Below are 22,501 nucleotides of genomic sequence, written 5' to 3'. Positions count from 1 at the left end.
TTTCATAAAATTTGAAACACTGTTTTCTCAACTATTATTGAGCATTTTAAATCCAGGAAAAGTTAAGAAAAATAACATATCTAGTTGCTTTCTTGAGGTACAGTGATAAACCACCACCTTATCAAGTCCTGTAGTTTTAAAAAAATGACATAAAAACCTAGTCCATTGATTGAATTATTCATTTTTGCATTCACTTTTAATGTTGTCATTAGTTTCTTCCTAGTTTGAAGTGAAAGTCAGCAGTCATTTGAGAGTCATGTTCCCACTTGGAGAAAAAAAAAGAGATGTTGGCATAATTGGTTTTTGGTACTATGGCCATGGGCCTCCTTTTCTTGAAGAGGACTAGAAATGTGAGCACAAAATAGTGGTTTCATTTATTTTTCAAGTGAATGTCTGGCCCTAAGCACGCAGTCTTGAACATGTCTTTAAAATGTCCACATAATCCCTGTACCAGCTTTGAAAATTGATTTTTGCTAAAACTGCAAGGTATTGATGGTCTCTTGCCAGTGTTGCTCAAAACAGCTCTTTGTAGTCTGTTAAAATTCTTGGTCACTTACTGTTGTATTTTTGGAAAAAGTCTGATCTTTTTGATGTTCTGTTCATCTTTACATCTTTTGGAACTCTCCTGTGAAATCTGGGACAAAAATGGTCTTGATTTATGCTCTCCACAAGTACACTATTGTGAAAGCCTCTGGGGAACTTTGGTGTAACTATTATCACTGATGCCTTTACAGGAATAGCTACCACCAGAGACATTTTAACAACCAAGCAGAGCTGGTATTATCCACTAATAGACAAGACAGCCTCCAGGTATTGCTTTGAGAAGATTATGAGCTAATGAGAGAGTCCAGAGTCATGTTCAAGAGGAATTTGCCCAGAGGAACAGGAAGTACCCTAAAATTAGCTTCCTTGGACATCAAAGGAAAGTAAACTAAAGTAGATAGCACTGCAGCATTAATGGTAGCCCTCCTAAAGCCAAGAGAAGTTTGAAAACAGTTTGTGTGCTGCGGGATAAAAGGCAAGGACAGAGTTTGTTCTTAAAAGATTGCTCTTTGGTTTTCTGTAGACCAACACTAACTACTTTTTAAAAGTTCTACATATATTTCAACCTGTCAGTGGGCTCTATTGGCAAATGGTTTGATTTTTCTTTGTTTAGAAAAAAGTAATGAGGCTGGAAAGTTTTTATTTTTTTTATTTTTCTTTCTGTCCTAATTGTTTCACTGGGGAGGTGCACTAGCCCCCATAGTAATGCAAGTGTTTCCCATGTTCATGGGGCTGTCGGGTCCTGGTTGCACATATATACATAAATCAATACACCATATTTTAGATGATAACTTTATTTTCTTATAACTCACAAAAGCTGCTCCCCACCATTGGTCTGGATCCTGTACTCAGCATGCCTGCCTGCTAGCCACCATTGTCTGTTATGAAAACCAAGACAATCTGCTGAGCCACCCCAATGACAATCTGTCTTGGGCCCCAGGTTCCTGATATGGTCAGTGTCTGCCGCTGTCTGAATGGTACCCATCCAAACCACACAATGTGCTCCCATGTCCCGCCCACCCTCATTTCCAGGAACAAAGTCTGCCTGGATAACTGGGAGTCATCTTTCCAAGTGTTGGAGGTGAAATGGCAAGACAGGCTTGCTTTGACCCAAGATTGCTTATCCAAGTAAACCAAAAGTTTTTCCTTGCTGATTTCCTTTCTGATGACAAGAATATTTCTCAGATCTTCGGTTTTGAAGGAACTTCATTGATTTTTTTTCTGAATTCATGCAGAGAGGAGAAATGTATTGCCTCTTTTGGTTTCTTTGCCATTTTACTGTGCCCTATTTCCCTGAATTTTCAATATTGTCAGGAGAAAAAAATCTTATTTTTAGTTGGTTTATTTGACCAAAAGAAAATTCCAACTTTGTTTTGCACCAAGGCTTCACAGTCAAAATTTCTGATTTCAGATCACCTCCAGTGATTAGCATATGTTACCTCTCAAGATCTTACATTTACAAGTATATTGCTAATAATTCCTGACTTAATGCTTTCTTGTCATACGAGCAGTGTCTTCAGAGGTCCAAAAGATTTCAATCAGTTTTGCCAGGAGGGTCCAATCACTTCATCTGCTTCAAATCTGCTCCATTTCAATTTATAGTGTTATAATCAATGTGTCCCGTTGAGCTGCTCTGTACATTTTTCCTGAAGACTCTCAATGTGGATACCACTTAAACATTGTTGTATTTCACTTCAGTTTCTATATGACATTCAGTTCAAAAGCTATTTCTTAAGCATTTTATGTGAAAACACCACTGAGTTGTTTTTTTATAGAAGGAAACTGGCAATAAGAGAAGCATATCTAAATATCAGGAACACAGAGCTAGATGAGTCCTATCCTGGATGTGCAGAACACAAGAATAACTGGTTTCTTTTCTTTCAAGGGACAAACATTGTCTGACAATTGCAGCAGGCATTCTCTTGGGGAAAGTCTGCAGTCTGTTGCATATAGTGGTATTTGACTGTGAAATTCTGTGTCTTAACAGCGCAGTGCTTTGACACATTGGTCCAGCACAAATATAACACTCAAGCATTACTGAGGTGATGCCTATGAAACATGGGTATATATTCTAACTGTGGTAAAGCATCCAATTTGCTTCATGAGATGAAGTTAGTGACTTATTCAAGATTATAACACCTATGAACATAATGGTGATTTCTGTTTTCAAAGAAGATTGGGTGTTTTCAACCTGACTTTTAGAGCTCAGCTTTAAAATTATACTCGACAATGGAAACTCAAGTCATACTCTCACAGACTCATAGTAAATCAATGACAAATCTCTTCTGGACAAATATTTCCATGAAACCCTTATGTTAACTTTTCCATAACCTAGATTCAACTTAAATGCACGTAACAATTGCTACCATTAAATAATTTGAAGGTACATAACAACAATTGCTACAATTAAGATTTATTTGAAATCAATGAACAATTTACTTTCCTTTTATGTAACCTATTGAAACAAACAAATTATGGGTGTTCATTAGCACAAGATCTGATTCAGTCTCAAATTTAGCAATTTAGAAGCTGTTCCAATTAGGTTTGAACAGATTTGCAGGGTCTGCATGTAACATGAATTTGGAACAAGAGTACAGAGACAAAAATCTAAAGTTTCATGTATCCTTTTGGCTCTCATCAGAAATCAAATACACTACACTTTATGCTCATTTTGTCAGAAGAATAGAAGTTTTAGATATCTTTGCTAGGGTTTTTCTATTCTTTTTTTGTTTCCTCTTTTGTTGTACATACTTTTAAATGAAGTTGTTGTTGATTTAAAAAGAGACATGCTAATTGAGTTTTTAACATGTCTGCAGAATAAGACGTTATTTGCAGATTACTTGCCCCTTCTAAGCAGTTTTCATACGTATAGCTATAACTTTTGTCCTGGTTAATAAACCTGCAAACTAGCAGAATTATAGATGTAGAGATTTCAGTAGAAGGAAAGGGGGAGAAATGTTTTCTCCCTTTTACATGATTCCATGGATTTTTTTAAGTGAATTTGTATGAAAATATTCATAGAGATGCTCCTAGGCAAGAAACCTACACAATTTCAGGATAGATGTGAAGACTGTAGAGTTGTGGTGCTTGTAAAATAAATTAAGATAGAATAGCAGAAGTAGATGATATGTGTGTAGTACACAAGGGGCATAGGCAAAAGAAATCACACACTGTACATTTTCCAAGATATTGGAAAAAATATTTATTTATTATTTACAGTTTTTATATTCCACCCTTCTCACCCCAAAGGGGACTCAGGGCAGATCACAGAATATCCATATGCGGCAAACATTACAAAAAAAAAACTATTAAAAAATCAGACTCTTAATCAGTCTCATAATATATTGTTTTAAGATCCCTCCCCCAAAACACTAGTGCAGAATTACTTTGGTAAAATTATTGAATATGTTAGAAGCTGTTAACTTGCAGTCACAAAATCATACTCCTTTCTGTTTTTCCTCCCTCCCACCACTCTGAGTTTTCTTTCTACAGAGAGCTTGAAGAGAAATTTCCTTCCTCCTTTCCTCCTTCGTTCCTTCGTTCCTTCTGAAATCTGATGTGAGATTTCTGAAAGTGAGCTACGTATACAGATTTAAGTCAGGGAATTGGAATGTAGGGGAGGGGGGCAAACTTATCAATTCATTCTTAATTATTAAGTTCTTAAAATAGCCAACAACATATTATGGATTATCCCTACAAATAAAATAAAATAAAACCTAACCTCCCTGGGTGTATGGGAAAGGAAGAAAGATCATGGAAAAGGAATTGAGAGTTCTCTCCTTTCCTACTATTTTATAGGTATTTAACAAGCACAATACAAACTGAACCAATTAATTGGAATTTTCCAACTGTAATACATATTTCAGGGTTTTCAAATGCCCATGGTTAAAATATTTTTTCAAAGATTTGAATCTTTGTATTTTGCTTTTTTTAATAGTGAAGAAGGACCTATATGCTTTGAAAAAAAATCATATTGGTGATTCCAAGCCAGCCACATTGATTATAATATTGCACAGGGGAGTCATGAGGGTAAGGAGTCTCATAAATATTAATCAGGGATTAATGAACAGTGGGAGGCCTCTGCATATCAATCTACATGAAAGGAAAGTTTGCATTAAACATGGCAGTTCTTACATATAAATCACTAGAGGAAAACTAAAGGCCCTCTCATGTATCACTTGTTGTTCTACTAGAAGCCTCCTCATAAAACAGGCTTATAGTACATAAGCTAAAGGCATAATTTTATGGCACAATTATGAGTGACTACTAGAAATTTCATCCAATCTTTAAAAATTAAATGCTTATGAAAGTGCCAGATTAACAGCTCTGAAAATTTAAAGCCTTGTATCCCAATTGCAGCCTGGAGCACGGGTATGCTTTCTGAAAGTAGCAGGCAAGACTAACTTGCTTTGACTGTAATAGAGTTCTGTTAACAGTGAAGGACAGTGAACCCTCTCTTAGTTCAATCACTGACTGTACAGTTTAAGATTGTCCATGAAGGGCACAATTTAGCTTCACCTTTGTATGGTGGATATCCTTCTCTGAAGGAGAAAGAATCAATATATATCTTGAAAGTTGTGGGACTTTCAGTCAGTGCAAAGATTGTTTGCTCACTAATGACCTAGCGGAAACACTAAAGGTCAGTTTCTGGGGAATGTTATACAACCCATTGCTGGGTCCCCAATCTGTCAAAACAGTACAAGTATTTCCTTATCTAAAATGTGAGTGTAAAGGGCTGCAGAGCTTTTTATTGAGATATAGTTAGTGGGAGTTCAGTTTCTCATTCCTGTGATGGAATTTTGGGACTTGGACTATTATAAAAATGAACTCTGTTTTCAGATATGTGATGTTCTCAAAAAAGTTGCAGGCTATGATTCCCATCAACCCTGAGACTAGCCATCCTGTCTATTTGTAATGGGAGTCATGTAGATTCCCTTTATGGATTCAAAATAATTCAGAGGGAAACAGTTTCCTAGCCCTGCACCACAAAAGACTTATGGGAGGTAGAGTTTTGGTTCTTTTCTTTTTTTTGGGGGGGGGGGGTTACAATTGAAATAATTGCAAGCAGAATCATAAATGGCAAAAGCTAGCCTCACATCCAAAAATATGCCAATATTTTAAATATATATTTTTGTCTGCCAGCTTTCACAGAAAGGAGATAATGAGTTCTGATAACCTATTGGCTTTAAATCTGTTTGATGTTTATCCACACATAACCTTGTAACAAACTCTTAGAGAAATGTCACCACCTTGCTTCCTCGCTTGATTGGCACTGTCAAATCTTCTTATGTTATACAGTAAATAGGAAAAGATCACACAAGCTACTACCATAGTTTGATGGAAATCGTGAATTGAGATTTTGTTGCACTCCATTGCATAGAATTTCATCGTATAAAGCATAAGTTTCATTGGCCCTTATATATTTTAATTTGTCAATGACCCTTCATATTTCCATCATACTGTGTTGTGTATGTATGAGTATGTTCTGGTGTTCATCTAAGTACATTCTTTTTGAGATAGAGCAACAAAAGCTCCTCCAGCTAAAGTCATAGAAACAAAAGGTATTTCAATCTAAACATTGTAAGCCAGAATCATGTTGAAACTATGTTAGTAATTGTATATTTTTTTGCAGTGAAGATGGTGAAAGAAGTATAGAAATGTCTGCACTAAACAGTCAATTTTTGCAATACAGGCAGTCCCCGAGTCACAAACATCCAACTTACCAATGACTCATAGTTAGGAACAGAGGTGAGACAATAGGAAGTGAGAGAAATTTATTCCTCAGATTGGAAATTCACATCTGGAAGAGTTATCATGGGGAAAAGATGTCCTTATTTCTACATATAGCAAAATTTTTCAAAATCCAATTATCACAGGGACAGAAAGTAAAGTGAAATCTTCTGAACAGGGGCACAGACATCAAAACAAATGTCACATGTGTATTGGGTGTTAACCCTTCCATGTACTATCCCACACACACACACACACACACACACACACTGTGTGGGATGGAAAAGCATCAGACGAGGTAGGACATGGGGATTGCCCCGCGACCCCGCCAATTCACTACACAGGGTGGCGAATCACTGCGGGGGACCTCATCCATGTTATGACGTCCTTAGTTTTCATTTCTGAAATGTTGGAAACTATGCCTTCACGACTATGGAGACCATGTCCTTTTTCTTCCTGCCACCATGAGCTGTGTAGTTAGATAGACCTGGTACAACAATACAATTTTGGCCAGACTGAATGTCCTCAGGCAATATGTTCTAACTTGCTGTCTTGATTCTTTATTAATCCTACTAATTCAATGTGGCTGTTTGGCAGGTTTTTCAGATATAGTAGCAAGAAAAAGCTGAGGATGAAAGGGTCAGGAGGCAAAACTGACACATATACATGGCCCAAAACATTCTGCTAAAAAAAGGCCTGTGAGCTCGACTTATCTTGCACTCAAAAGCAATAGTACTAATCTGTAACTGTAGGAAACAGTGAAGACATTACATATATACAATTACACATATTTGAAATTACTGAAACGTGCTTCATGAAAGAATCTGACATATTATTTTGAGAAGCATCTAAATACACTAAAGATACCAAATCCTGTTTGTTCTTGGAAACTAAGCAAGGCCCAGTGAATACTTAGATGGGAGGCTGCCAACCAATAACAGATGTTGTAGACTATATTTCATAGGAAAGAACTGGCCAAGTCACTTCTGCATTCCTTGTCTGAGAAAAGCCAATGACATTTATGAGGTTGCCATAGGTGGAATATGCTGCCTCAAAGAGTAGTGGACTCTCCATCCCTGTGGGTTTTCAAATGGAGGATGGATGACCATCTGTCAGAAATGGGTGGCCATCATGCAGAAATGCACAATCAAAGCATTGGAGGCACATATACACACAATATTTGTGAAACAATATTAATGCCAATACACTAACCTGTACAATTATATCACATGGTGATTAAAATCTTGGAGGAATATATTAGCTACCTATGTAATGGACTTCTGAAACAGTTCTTTATTACCTAGATGTTTCCACTGTCAAAGTGATTAAGTGTGGCTGTCCTTTAATTTGGACAGAGAGCCTTGTAAGTCTCCCACAGTGACTACCAATAGCCTTGAAATTGTGTGTGCACAAAACAGTCATGTGCAATGTCAATGGAAAACCTCCATATCTAATTTTCTAGAGGGATTGCTATGTGTTGGGCATAAGGATACTTCAAAAATACATAAATGTGGCCTTAACAGTTGGAGGTAATCCTAACACTTTCTGGTGTTAATTTCATCTGAATTAAAATAAAATGGACAGGAATAATTATTTCAAAATTATTAGTAGACATTGAATTAATTTGGTGCTCATGGGACAAAAGAATCTGAGAATGAAATGAAGTGAGCAAAAATATATGAGCTACACAGCTGAATCTGTTCATCTTTATTTTAAGCAACTGTCATATAATAATAATAATAATAATAATAATAATAATAATAATAATAATAATAATAACAACAACAACAATAATAATAACAACAACTGCAAAAGGCCACCCTACTGGGATCTGCACGCATCATCTGAAAATACATCACACAGTCCTAAATGATTGGGAAGTGTTCGACTTGTGATTTTGTGATACGAAATCCAGCATATCTATCTTGTTTGCTGTCCCATACAATGTCATTGTGTCAATAATAATAATAATAATAATAATAATAATAATAATAATCTCAAAATCAAACTGCAAAGGCTCTGGCATAAACCAGTACAGGTGGTCCCGGTGGTAATCGGCACACAGGGTGCCATGCCAAAAGATCTCAGCCAGCATTTGGAAACAATAAATATTGACAAAATTACGATGTGTCAACTGCAAAAGGCCACCTTACTGGATCTGCATGCATCATCCGAAAATACATCACACAGTCCTAGACACTTGGGAAGTGTTCAACTTGTGATATGGAATCCAGCATATATATCTCGTTTGCTGTGTCATACTATGTCGCTGTGTCTAATAATAATAATAATAATAATAATAATAATAATAATAATAATAATAATAATAATAATAATAATTTTATTTCTTACTCACTTCTCCTTGTGGCTCGAGGTTGGTTACAGAATAATTTAAACACATAAACATAAAAGTACTACAAATCCACTTAATTAGATTTTACTTAAAATAAAGTTTTATACACATTCAGAACTATATTTTTTTCCTATTTGCAGGATGAATTATATTTTAATTAAAATTGATAATTGGCTCTGAAATATTTTGTTTTACTTAAATTGAATTCCAGAGATACTGTAAGTTTTATAAACAAATGGGGGAATTAATATTCAATCAGATGCTCACTTGATAGCAGGAAGAGTCAACTATAACATTCATGTGTTAATAACTCAATAGAGATATAATAAATGTATTTACTTAAATATACTACTGTCTACCATCAAATGTAGGCTGTTATGGTATATTATCAAGTATGTTAGAACTATATACCAAGATATATTTACATGTAAAATCTATGGAGACCTTTGTAGAACTTCGGTATTCTTCATTTTATAGTATACACTATACTCATTTTGCTTTATTATTTTTTCTTCTTTATAGGTTTGGATTTATTCTTCACAAAGATGAGCCTCTACTCCAGAAGATTGATCTTGAAACCATGTCATACATCAAGACAATTGGTTTAAGGGATTACAATTGTGTTCCAAAATCTCTGGCTTACACACACCGTGGAGGATATTACTTTATCAACTGTAAGCCTGACACTACCGGAGCTGTTCCGCCTCAGCTAATAGTGGACAGTGTCACCGATTCTGTTATCGGATATAATGGGGATGTCACAGGAACTCCATATATTTCTCCAGATGGTCACTATCTAGTCAGCATTGATGATGTGAAAGGTCTCATGAAGATCCAGACCTTTACAGATAGAGGAGAAATACAGGATGCCTTTGACATTCACACCAACTTGCACATATCTGATGTAGCTTTTCAAGCATCATTTACTGAAGCCCATCAATATAATGTCTTTGGTAGCTCTACAACGCAAACTGATGTGCTCTTTGTAGAATTGTCCTCTGGCAAGGTGAAGATGGTGAAGAGTCTTAAGGAACCTCTCAAGCCAGATGAATGGCCTTGGAACAGTAAGAACCGGTTAATTGAAGGCAGTGGTCTCTTTGGTCAATACCTGATGACACCTTCCAAGGAATCCTTGTTTATACTAGATGGACGACTGAACAAGCTAAATTGTGAAATCACTGAAGTTGAGAGAGGAAACACAGTAATTTGGGTTGGAGAAGCATAAGAACCATATGAAATAACAGCTGAGTGAATAGTTTTACAGTACATTGCACTTAATGTCATCCTCTAAATTGTCACTTTTCTTTCTTTTTAAAAAAAAGTTAGACCTCTCTGTTGTGTGGTTGACCACGATGCAATTTTGATGAAATAAAAGATGCAGAAATTGTGAATAAGCATTATGTGTAATGATGATCTCTTAGAACAAATTTGCCAACCTAAATTTATAATATTTTCCTCAGTATATGAGGAAATGATGCCACATACCCTAACATGCCACATGTCAAAATGAAATATTTTTGAAGAATAATAATAATGATGTTATTGTTGTTATTATTCATTCAGATTTATTGAATACCTAGGTGACACAATGTGCACAAATTTAGGCTTCCTATACAGAAACATTCTGCCCTGTCCACTATTCAATGTTTTTGTGCCTTGAAGGGAAATGTCTCATAAGGAAAGAGAAGTCTAAGAAATATGTAATTATATTCCCATTGTGGCTACAGGCTTTCTTTTTCCTCTCAAAAGAAGCTTTTGATATCTCAAGTTTTTCATCTCCATCAGGTTGTAAAGCATGGTTTTAAGACAAAGGGAAAAATACATTTGCAGCATATTGTCTTGTCATTTTTTATTACTACAGTTTGAGGACATAGTTTTTATTGCCGGATTTAAACATTCTCTTAACTGCTCATAGAACTTTGGCGCTTCTTTTTGTAGCAGTGTTAGGCAATGGTTTATTTCCCCGCCTGTAAAGGAGTTGCATCAACAGGGAATCTCAGTTCTATGAAGAGAAAACAACATATGTCTCTACTTAGGAAAAACTGTTTTTTGTCAAACTAATACCAAGCTTCACTTACACTGGCAAGAAAACTGTTATTTTTAAAAGAACAATTTCTTACTAGAGGTGCATTTTTAAATAATCTGTATAACAGTAGGACTTACACTGCAATCCTATACATTTCTATTCAGAATTTCATGGGACTTATTCCCAAGTAAATGGATATAGGATTGCAACCTTTCAAAGATGGAAATTAATAGCACAATCCTATACATACCTACTCAGAAACAAATCCTATTGAGTTACATGCTTCTTATTTCCAAAGGGAAATAAAACTACAGCTTTAGGCAGACCCTTAAACTCCTTATAGAAGTAAAGCCTATTAAACTCAATGAGACTAACCACTAAGTAAATTGTTTAGGATCACTTTGCTAGAGGTACAAACTTTATGTGTACACTGTTTGTCAAATACCTGCTTTTCGTCAATACTTTTGATAAAACTCAGTAAACTTTTCTATCCCACTTCTGCCATTAGATTTCAATGTATTCTCATTCCATATTGTTTCCTTTTATTTCACGAGTTACCACTTTAGTTTTGGACATTGCTTCTGTATACATCTACCTAGGAATAATAAGGGTTCTAAAATTTAGAATCAGTGTAGCCACTAGAATGAGGAAAAAAGTATCTGCACTTAACCAAGAAAGTAGTAAAACAGTTTCTTCAATTTCAATTTTTTTAAAATGTGGGTTTAATTATTACTCTTACATAACTAAAATGGGTTGTTGTTTCTTTTACTCAAGCAGGCTGTGAAATTGATCTCTGTTTATTCAGTGCAGTCAGAACTGTTTCTCTTTGTTTACTCAAATGTGTAAAGCTGCTTAGAAATTTAAAATTTTCTAGCATTGTATTTTCTTGTATGTAATTAGCATCCTGCACTATGATACAGTAGAATTCTTTCTTCTTTTTTTGCATAAAGAAACTGGCAGGTAGATTTGGTTGAACAAAAGAACTGACATTTCCAGCCACTGAATCCTTTTAACAATTTCCCCATTGTGAGCAAAAGCAAAAAAAAACCAAACCAACATAAAACCCAACAACCATGTAAACTGTCTTTTATTCAATGATTTCCAGTAGTCCATCACTTCTACATTTTCTTCTCTATCTTATGCCATGTGGATGTTCTGTATGTAGAAAATGCTTGATAAAAGGAAAATAAACCCCTTACATTTTAAATGTTCTTGCCTTCAGTCAATATGTCAAAAAAGACATGTTTTACCTTGCCATCACCAAAGTGGATTTTAAGGGAAGGTCAATGTGTGGGAGAAAGAAAAATGGGAAAAGGCGCTTCTTTGCTTCAGGAGACACTTTGTATTAGGCTTGAGCAGGAATCAGTTTGAACAAAAATTATTTGTAATATTTGGTGGTCCATTTTGTATAATATCCAAAAACAGAATGGAGAGGAGGGAGCTGCAAAGCCCAGCAAAATGGATTAAGGGAGTCAGATTTTATCAGTTCTGGAGAGGAAAGAGTTAAGTATGCAATATACCTGAGACAGAGAAGCAGCCATTGTTCATTTCTCCTCCAGAGAGGGCCCTGCTGGGTACTTGATTTCCCAGCAGCACTTGCATAGGGTGGGCACTGAAAAGTTCCTCTTGGAGCATGATGGGAGTTGAAGTTTTTTCTCTCTGTTTCGCAGCCAATAAAGAGCCTGATTGTGTCCATGCTCTGATTGGCTGAGAATGGACACAACCATCAACTACAATTCCCAGAACCTTCTCTTGCTGTTTGTCTTATTTTAAAGAAATGTTATGGTTAAAACTTAAAATAATTCTTTAAAAATCAGTAGTTTGGTGAATTGTTTTGAAACTTGGCAGACCTGCAGTTGTAAATGGGGTCTAAAATTGAGGTAGGTTTCATGCAGGCAGGCCTTAAAATGGCTGAAGATTTATTTATTTGCTCTATTTTTACCCCACCTTTTCTACCCCGAAGGGGATTGTGCCTTTAAAATTTCTCATTGTAGCCAATGAGCTAAGTCTTTGCCGAATGGAAACAACAAAACCACACCCCATTCAAGTAACTTCCCAATAAACATAATGAGGGGTCAGCTGACAATGGACCCCAAAACAGCATGCCTTTTGGCTGAAGTTTGTATTACCCATCTTACTTTTAAATTCTGCTTACTAACTTACTTGATTATAAGATTTTAAGTGTGTAATTTGTATTGCAGCAGAACATTGGGTATTTTATTTATTTATTTATTACAATACTTATATCCCGCCCTTCTCACCCATAGGGGACTCAGGGAGGCTTACAATAAAACACAATATAAAAATATTACAGACAATTCAATCAATTAAAAATTAAATGCATTAAACATTGATAAAAATATACATATAAATACACAATTGACGCATTTCGAGTCTGATAACTGGTCTGTCATTGAATTCTAGGATGGTAATAATTGATGCTGCTGTTATTGATCGAAGGTCTGGTCCCACAACCAGGTCTTAACTTTCCTTCGGAAAGATAGAAGGGAGGGAGCCTGTCTGACATCATTTGGGAGGGCATTCCATAGGTGGGGAGCCACTACTGAAAAGGCCCTGTCTCTCGTCCCCGCCAGCAGGGCCTCGCCCAAAGATCTTAAATTTTGAGGTGGGTCGTAGCAGGAGACACATTCAGAAAAGTAAGCTGGGCCAGAACGGTTTAGAGCTTTATAGGCTAATGGCTAGAATTCTTCAAGATAGCTATATGGTAATATTACCACATGGATTCACAAATTGTTGAAAAACTGTATATAGAATGCTAATTAACTGGAGGAAGACTTTAGGTAGAATATCAATATCACTGCATCCTGGGTATCAATATTTTTACCAGTGGAATTGGACATATTTCCCACAACCCTTTTCAAAGCTTCTCATTTGTGTTCCTTTGCTACTATTATGTTGTTTCTCTTTCTGTTCCTTTGTTCCTGTTGTTTCTCTTTCATTAATATCTCTTTGTGCTCTTCCACCCACTCTTTGCTTCTCCTCCATGCTCTTTGGGGAATAGATGAATCTTGGATGTACCATGTCACCTCATCTCTCTTTCGTCTTCTGAGACAGAAAGACACTCCCATTTGTTCAATCTCAATAAGAAAGGAGACTTTGATATAGAGCCCATCAAGACAAGCCCAAAAACTGGGACCTGTCTCGGTTTTTCCTTGATTTATTCCAAATTAATTAGATACCCCATTAGATCCAGTCCTTCCTGAAAAGCCCTGGTCTAATGGGGTATTGGGCCTGTGGGGACTCACAGGCCCACAGGCCTGAGTCTCTACAGCCATCTCACTTCTTCGGGCTTTGAAAAGCCTGGAAGAACAAGGTGGCACCCAACCCCTCCCCCCGAGCCCCAAATTTCACCCCTAAAAGTTAATTAAACCATATCTTGCCACCATAAAGGTTCTCCTGGCATGAGGAAATGAGGCATGAGGAGATGGAGGGGGGGGGGATTTTCCTTCTCGCTCCTCCTGTCTTCTCAGGCATCACTTCCTCATGCCAGGAGGACATGAGGAGAACTATTATGTCAGTGGGGTACCTTTTAATTAACTTTTAGGGGAAAATTGAGAGGATTCGGGGTGGCTTCAGACCATCCCAATTTCAATCGAGATGGCATGTAGCCCCCCACCCCGAGAAAGCATGTGTTTTTATTGAGGACAGGGGACTGTGTGGAAGCACCCATAGTTAAGCCTACAGTCAAGAAGCTTTTCACCAATACTGAGATTTTTTACATTTCAGTGCTTTTGAGATCACACACACATATCACTTGTGTTCATACAAAATCTTTCTTATTCCTATACAAATTATCATTATTATTATTATTGACACAACGACGTTGTATGACACAGCAAACAAGATAGATATGCTGGGTTTCGTTTCACAAAATCACAAGTCGAACACTTCCCAAGTGTCTAGGACTGTGTGATGTATTTTCGGATGATGCGTGCAGATCCCAGCAGGGTGGCTTTTTGCAGTTGGCAGATCGTGATTTTGTCAATATCTATTGTTTCCAAATGCCAGCTGAGATCTTTCGGCACGGCACCCAGTGTGCCCATCACCACCGGGACCACCTGCACTATAATAATAATAATAATAATTATTATTATTATTATTATTATTATTATTATTATTATTATTAGTAGTAGTAGTAGTAGTAGTAGTAGTAGTAGTAGTAATATTCTTTTGTGGAGAAATTCCAAAATATGAAAAAGCATTGAAAAATGCTTTCAGTACATAAAACCTCTTTTGAATCCTTACATTTACATGTGAGCATGAAAGGAGTGAAGATCACCTCCCTTTTAACAGCAGCATTTGGGGCCACTGGGGCCATAGCTAATCCAAAGGGGTGTCAGCAGCATTGGAGGAGAGAGTACAACAAATCCTGATGGCTGCTGATAGAGGGACAGTATGTCATTATTATCTTTACAGGCAACTCTTCTCAGGTGAAGAAAATAGGCTTAGCTTCCTGTGAAAATTTTTCAGGCAGTATTGATCTTCCCTTTCTCTTTTCATTCTGCTTATTGATTTTCATTTTAAGCAGGCAGGTGGCAAGTGGTCCTTCACACATTTCTGTCGGGTGATTAGTAATAAATATCCAGGCAACAGGATATCATTATTGGTTCTGTAGGGCTAATCTGTAAATACAAAGCAGTTTAGACTGAAATAAACAGGGAGAAGAACAGATATGTAACATTGACATTTCACATTATCATACTGGCACATTAAAAACCCAAGTGTGCACATTTTTGTTCATATAGGGGTATCACCACCCTTCTGGTTGTGCTCAGCTGATAATTAGCCTCAACAATGTGACACCTTTCAATGTTTTAAATTCATATAACTATGGGTTGGGTTTCATGATAAGATCATAAAAATAGCCATCAGTAGATGAAAAAAACAAATCTTTCTTCTTTTAAAAATGCATAGAGGAAACATGCTCAGAAAAAGCAAAAGAGGAGAGGATTTGTTTATTCTAGGGGTTACAATGTGGTTGATGTAAATTTGCATTGGTGATCTTAAAATGTTACATATATACAAGTATAGATAGGTAAAAGAATATAAAGTGGAGGAAAGAAAAATAATGCACTCTGGAGGGTGGAGAGAAGATCAAGGAAAACCAAGAAATCACCCTGGTTCTATTAGGGAGCCCCTATTACAAATGGCCAACAGAGTTTCTCGGTAAACCAAATTGTGAAAAAAAAAAGCCTTTCTTAAAAATAGCCACCATTTCCCCATTCCACAATAATGTCCAAAATGCCCCCCCCCCATTTCTGCCAAACTATGCTTAGGCCAAAAAAGACAGTGATAGAGCATTGCGTTTCTTTTTCTGGTTTGGACACTTATCACTACCTTCATGCTGGGTCCCTATTCCAGCACTGATCCATGTATAAGTCAACCCAGGAATCTTTGAAAGGGGGAAGCATGATCTTTTTTTTAAAAAAAAATGTTCTATGTATACACAAGTATGTATGGTATTTCTAATAAATAAATGCACAATAGCTTCTTTCCACTAGTTATGGTGAGAGAAGCAGGACTAAAGTATAAAACCCATTTCAGTATTCATACTGAATACATCGTTGTTACAAAACCTGCACCATAGTATTCCTTTCCACATATATTTAAGGTGTCTGTTTTAGTACTCAAATTGCACCCTTTGTGCTGTTGACTGCACTGGCGCTTTTAGAAATATGGAAAAATTATTCCTGGATGAACACTTCCAATTCAGCTACACTTGATAGTGCCTGACAAATTTTGTTCCCAACAGAAGCCTGAAGTGAAATGAAATTGTCTTAGTATATTTGGAACTTGCATGTAAAAAACTGTGCCTGCCTCATGAATATTAAATTTATTATTACTTTAATTTTCTTGATGAAAGGGAAAAAACTTTTTGCTATTAGATTGTTAATATTCTTCTTTTTAATCTTCCTGATGGCTATATCCGGCTTATATCTTGGCAGTCTTGAATAGGCCAAAGATCTCTCATCGTTGGTCCAGTTCCCTTCTAAATGTTCCATGCATAATTAAATCCCAGGTAATTTTTCTACCTTTTAATTAAATGCCCACTGAGTGTATAATAGAAAGCAATGCATTTCACTGTTGAAGGTTCTTGAGAGGAAATAGCGGGTGTTTTTTTATTCTTTCCTAAAATGAAAATCCAATTGCTGCACCAAAAGAAAATTAACTGTAATCTTCAGCAATAAGTGCAGTGAACTGAAAACAATGAACAGTAGTGCTGTAAAGTGAAAAATAGTCATGCATAAGGACAAAGGGAAATCAGCATATGGCTACTCTGGAGGAGGCATGGCATAAACGCATGCCAATCAAAAATATAGGTACATAATGGGCAAAAGCAGTGGGCAAGCAGTCCAGTAGAAATTCATCTGCTCACCAGTTGCCTTTCAGATGTGCAGCACTGCAGAGCTGCATAGGCTACAAATTACAATAACCCATAGAATTTATGCACTAGGTGGATATGTCTTAGGGTGCATCTACACTGTAAAATTAATGCAGTTTGAGACCACTTTAACAGTTAGGGCTCAACACTATGGGATCATGGGCATTGCAATTTTACAAGGTCTTTAGATTGCTCTGCAAAAGAGTGTTTGTACCTCATTTAACTAGTAATCCAGGATTCCATAGCACTGAGTCATGGCAGTTAAAATGGCATCAAAATGCATTAATTCTACAGAGTAGATGCTCCCAATTGATGATCTCATACAATCTGGTTGCCATTAATTAAGAGCACAAAATAGGATGGTGATTGTCAGTTCAATATGATGAGCCAATGAGAACATAATTAAACCTTATTAATAATTTACTCACTCAAAAGGTGCAATCCAAGTCATGTAAATGCCACTGAATCGTAAGCAAGCCATGTAAGCATGTAATCTGAAATATGGCAGCAAATTCTGCAGCCTAGGGATTTATAATCCCAGGGAAATTCAAAATGAGTTTGTGTGTGAGACAGCACATCTAGCTCATTTTATTGGAAGGGCAAGACTGAAAAACTTGTCAAGGTAAAGAAGAGATAGCAAGCTGCCATAAGGATTTTAGGCTCAGATTTGTAGTGGTTGGAATAGGCTTGGGAAAAAAGCATACTTTTCTTTCATCCCTAGATTGAAAAACAGGCTTCCGTAAAGAAAAATAATAGACTACCCAAACCTTATCAGGAATAATAGATCAGTGAGACTTTTACACAATATTTGCACCATCTTTGAACATCTCAAAAAGTTAATCGGCAGAAGAAAACATGTGGGAATGTGGTTGTTTTCTCGTCAGAAAACATTTCTTTGGTGGGGAAAAAGTCCATATGGTTTGCTTCACAGAATAATTCCTCTGCAACACTTTAGGACATCCAGATATGTGAAGAATACTGTGGAGGAATGATCATTTTTCCCATATTAGTGTGTTGGGGAAAACAATTACTATCATTATTTGTCCTCTCATGTGAGAATGAAATAGACAAGAATTCATAATTCTTGTTGGAAGTGTGGTAACGGGTGTTAATGGAGCATTAATTAAGAACTGGTGAACTTTTAGGGCTTATGATGTGGCTACAGAAAAAAAGAGTAAACAGAGAATGCAACTTGTAGCAAGTTTTATCTCCCTGATGGATGTGATGCTAAATTTGCATTATATCTCATACAAAGGGAACAGATAAACCACATACTACTCCTAGCATTCCTTCTAAAATAGCAACAATCACAAAACATGGTTCCCTAAATTAAAAATCAGCATGACAATGAATACATAGTACCCAAAGACACTGATACAAAATTCCAAAACTTTTAATAATACTTAACAAAGAATATAATCATCTAGCAGGAGATCAGTGGCATACTTATGACACTCCCTCAGAATAAAGCAATTGCCAACCCATCAATGAAATAATGAGACCAGACAACTGTGTTGGGATAAATATGGGCAACTTTTATTAAATTATTACATATTTAAACTTTCTTCATGAATTGCAACCAACTAAAATTGGGGGTTTGAGCTTAGTGTTGTGTAAGCCAGTGGAGTGGCCATCCCAGACCCCACTCCTCAGCTAACTTGGGTGAGACACCTGAGTTCTTTGAATAAGTCACCATGAGTAATAACCAGGGAAACTGCTTGGGGAAACTGAATAGAGTATTCAAATGCCAAGTTGAGAGACTTCGGGGATAAGAATTCCTCTGCATCTTCAAGGTCATTTCTGTTTACCCCTACCTTGGTTGAGTGAACACGCTGGTAAGGATTCCCGTTCCTGGTCTTCACCAAAATGAGTGCCTTAGGTGCACACTGAGATGTAAATTGTATCCATGTTTTCTTCATGACAGCCTATTTAATGTCTGCAGCTTATATCAATTACCCATTAACTTCAACAGTGCAAGGTAGTTGAAAAAAACCCTGTTAAAGGGGGTAAAGATTCCTATCTGGCCCCGAAGTGATCCCTTGGTACACTGTTGTAGGGTGGGAGGGTGAGCCAACATTTGCTGCTCCAATGTTGGAGTGGGGGGGGGGGGCTTAAATGTTGCACTCTGCCCCCCAAACTTAGTCCCAGCTGGGATTATTTTATGGTCTCTATTCATTGGGATGGGCCAATTGCCCTCCCCATCCAGGCTGGCCAGAAGGGGAAACCCAATTAAAAAGACATTTAAAGTTGTAAATAACAAATGTCTCATCCACATGGATTCTATGAGATGTATGTGGAGTATTTGGGCCCTAAACTTCTTTGTCACAATGTTTTGATCCTTGGTATCCTACACAATTTCAATAGTATAGTTATGATGCCTTTTGCCATTAATTTGCAAACTGGACAAAGGCCTACTTCATGCTCAGTCACCTAATCTTCCTAGTAATGTTACTGAAAAAGGTAAATGGATTTTTCTTTAGCATATTATATAATTATATCCATGGGTTTTGGCCTCATTTTGAAGCTAATGTAGGTGATTTCCCAGAGCACTTACAATTATAAAAAAATGTCCTGAACATTTGGAAGCCTAAGCTCTCAGAAGGATTGTAATTCTTCACTGTGTTCATCTTGAGGGAAGCAGTGAGTAATTTTAACAATTTTCTTCATGCTGAGAGAAAGCCATACTGATTTCAAAGGCTTTTCACAATTCACAAAATATTTTGTGTCAAACCGGACATGGTTATTTTGTACATGGTTATTTTCTGTACAGAAAAAATTAATCCTTTACATAAATATTATTTGAACAATGGGAATATAGGAATATTATTTCCTGTACAAAATAAATTCTATACAAACCAATTGTGTAAATTCTGCTTAGAATTATGGTAATCTCTAGTTACGAATACTATTTTCTGTTTGGAAAATGTTGAGGGGGGGGTGGTCAAAGAGAGGAACAACCCTGTGCAAATGTTTTGTGGAATAAGTTCTCAATAGCAAAATGATTGTCAGTACACGATTCTTTACAGGGTTCATGTACACTTAAAAAGACATCTTGCACCTTATCCTACATGCGGGATGTGCACTGTCAGAATACATAGATGTTCCTAGACTACAAATCCCAACTAATTCACATAGTCAATAGTAAGGAATGCTTAGAGTTTGGTATCATCTGAATCATTCTGTTCCATCAACTATTAAGTAGGAGTTGCTGATGTATTTAGGCATCTGGTGTCTGGAGACAGCTCTTATAAATCTGCCAATCACTCCCCTGCAGCTTTGTTGCTTTCAACTCTCCTTGGTGACTAGCAGTGTTTTCCAGTGTTCATTTTTCTTGACTTTAGAATGGCTACAATTTGCCACTTTGTTTTACTTTTTTGCTGGCTTTGTCTTTCTGGACTATTAATTTGCTGAACAACTTTTAGACCATCAAACTGCCATTCTGAAGCCACCAGGAATTCTCACACTGTGTTGGAAGCAGGACGGATAGACCAAGATAAGAGTTAGGCAATTTCTGTCCCCTCCCCTCTGCTACAAAAAACATCATGACACTTTGCACCTGACATATTAGAAAATATCCTCTCCACCTTGGAGTGTGAAAAAAGGACACTTCTCCACAGTGCTATTCATTGCACAGGCCCAGAGTTGTTGTTGTGGTGGTGGCAATTGTGTGTCAAGAGTCAGACGCCAATTTGAGAGCAAAACAGAGTTTATTCAAGAGATAGCCCAAAAAAATAGACACAAACACTAAAGATGGCTTTAAACACTTAACTTTCAGTGTTTAAAGGCAGTCCAAACAAAAATATATCAAAAAGTGTGCTCTAGCAACCAAACCGGATTTATCCAAGCAAATAGTTCAGATAAAACAAAAGGTGCTTCAATTCAGCTCTAAACAAACTAAGTTGGCTTGGAAAAGCAGCCAAAACAAAACAAAACAAAGACTTGGAAACTCCCCAAAAAACTCCCAAGAGTCACTAGCTAGTAGTTTAAACACAAGGCTCTAAACAGAAACTAAAACCAAGCAAAAGAGCTTGCAAACAAAAATCGGAGCCGGTGCAAAAGGGAAAGGATGGTTCCAAACCCTTTCTATTGCAAGCAACAGGCTTTGGGGATTTAAAGGGGCAGTGCAAAAAGATGTGGTCAAACCGGTCCGGAGTCGAAATAGCAGGAACAGCAGCAAACTGCTTCAGGAGTGCAGGTAATGCCAGAAGCTCAAGGGACAAGGCGAAGAGACGTCAGATTGATCCAGGGTCAGGACAGGAGACAGCAGCAGGGTCCGGAGGCAAGCCAGAAGTCAAGAGCCATGGGTAGACTAATCAGAGAGCGAAGGCAGAAACAGGGTCAAATTCCAGTCCAGGGTCAGAGGTTGTAGTCATCAATCCTAGGTCCACGAAATGGCACAAACAGCCAAGGCAACGGAGGCAACAGCAGATCTGAAGCAAAGTCCCAATCCAGTCTTCTTTAACACGAACAGGAATTCCAATGGCACCCAGCAACACCTTGCCACATGCAAAGCGAAGTGACCAAACACTCCCAATTTATCCCAATTCTCCCTGGGTGTCCAAACACCAACACCCAAAGAGCAGGTGTCCCAAATCCTTAATCAGAGTCAGAACTCCACACAGCTAAGGCTCGTGGATCGGGCGTGCCTAATTGTTCATCAGAATCCCAATTATCCTGCCCACACCCAACACCATGCACACCTGAGGATCCATCCTCCCTCCTCCAAACAGACCAAGTGGGATCTGCTTCTGAAGATACCCAAGGTTCAGCAGTATCCATGGGCCCCAATTCCCCAGGCATCTCCGGTGCCCGTGCCCAGTCAGTGCCCACTTCCTCAGCCACCACCTGTTCACCAGCATCCATTTCTTCCACAAACTCCCCATCTGAATCTTCCTCAGAAGACTCCCCATTGAGGTCCCTATTTCTCTTCCTGTACAAATTCTCCAACGAGCCCTCCTCGCGAGGGTTTTTCCTTCCTCTCCTGATCCCACCACCATCATCCACAATCCCCGAAGGCGCAGTCACAACACTGTGTGTGCGTCTCTAGAGAGAGAAACTAAAGAGGCTGAAGTCAGGGGCAACACTAACACCCCAACATAACATAATAAGAATGCCAATATGAAAAGAAATTCACAATTTTTCATATGGACTATTCTGCTTTCATGAACAATGTGAAAGGGAAACAAGACACAAATACCTCACTAATCATGTATTTTAAAAGATGCAAAGGATACAAACAGTTAATTTTTAAATCTGCATGTAGTTCTTATAAAATGAAATAAAGGACCATATATCTTACAAATGAAAACTCACACATAAAATTGCAAAACAGTTGCAGATTTTTGAAAACAATTGAATGGTATTTTGTCCACTGAAACAGTTGTTAATGAGATAAATGGGTAATAGCAACTGATATGCAAGCTAAAAGTATACATGTTGGCTCTCT

At 37.3% G+C, this 22,501-nt stretch overlaps 1 protein-coding gene across 2 annotated transcripts in view; it reads left to right on the top strand.

Annotated features, from left to right (window-relative positions):
* fstl5 (follistatin like 5) overlaps nt 1–11,859 on the top strand; it is a 452,120-nt gene extending 440,261 nt beyond the window's left edge. For both annotated transcript variants that reach the window (XM_062981258.1, XM_062981257.1), the window contains one exon: nt 9,149–11,859. In XM_062981258.1, coding sequence (XP_062837328.1) covers nt 9,149–9,851 — 703 coding nt within the window. In that variant the 3' untranslated portion in view covers nt 9,852–11,859. The remainder of the gene's footprint in view (nt 1–9,148) is intronic.
* The last annotated feature ends 10,642 nt before the right edge of the window (nt 11,860–22,501 follow it).

Source organism: Anolis carolinensis, chromosome 5 (genome assembly GCF_035594765.1).
Source record: "Anolis carolinensis isolate JA03-04 chromosome 5, rAnoCar3.1.pri, whole genome shotgun sequence".
NCBI classification, from domain to species: Eukaryota; Metazoa; Chordata; class Lepidosauria; order Squamata; family Dactyloidae; genus Anolis; species Anolis carolinensis.
Note: the sequence above shows the minus strand (reverse complement) of the source record. Positions and strands in the feature narration are given on the sequence as shown.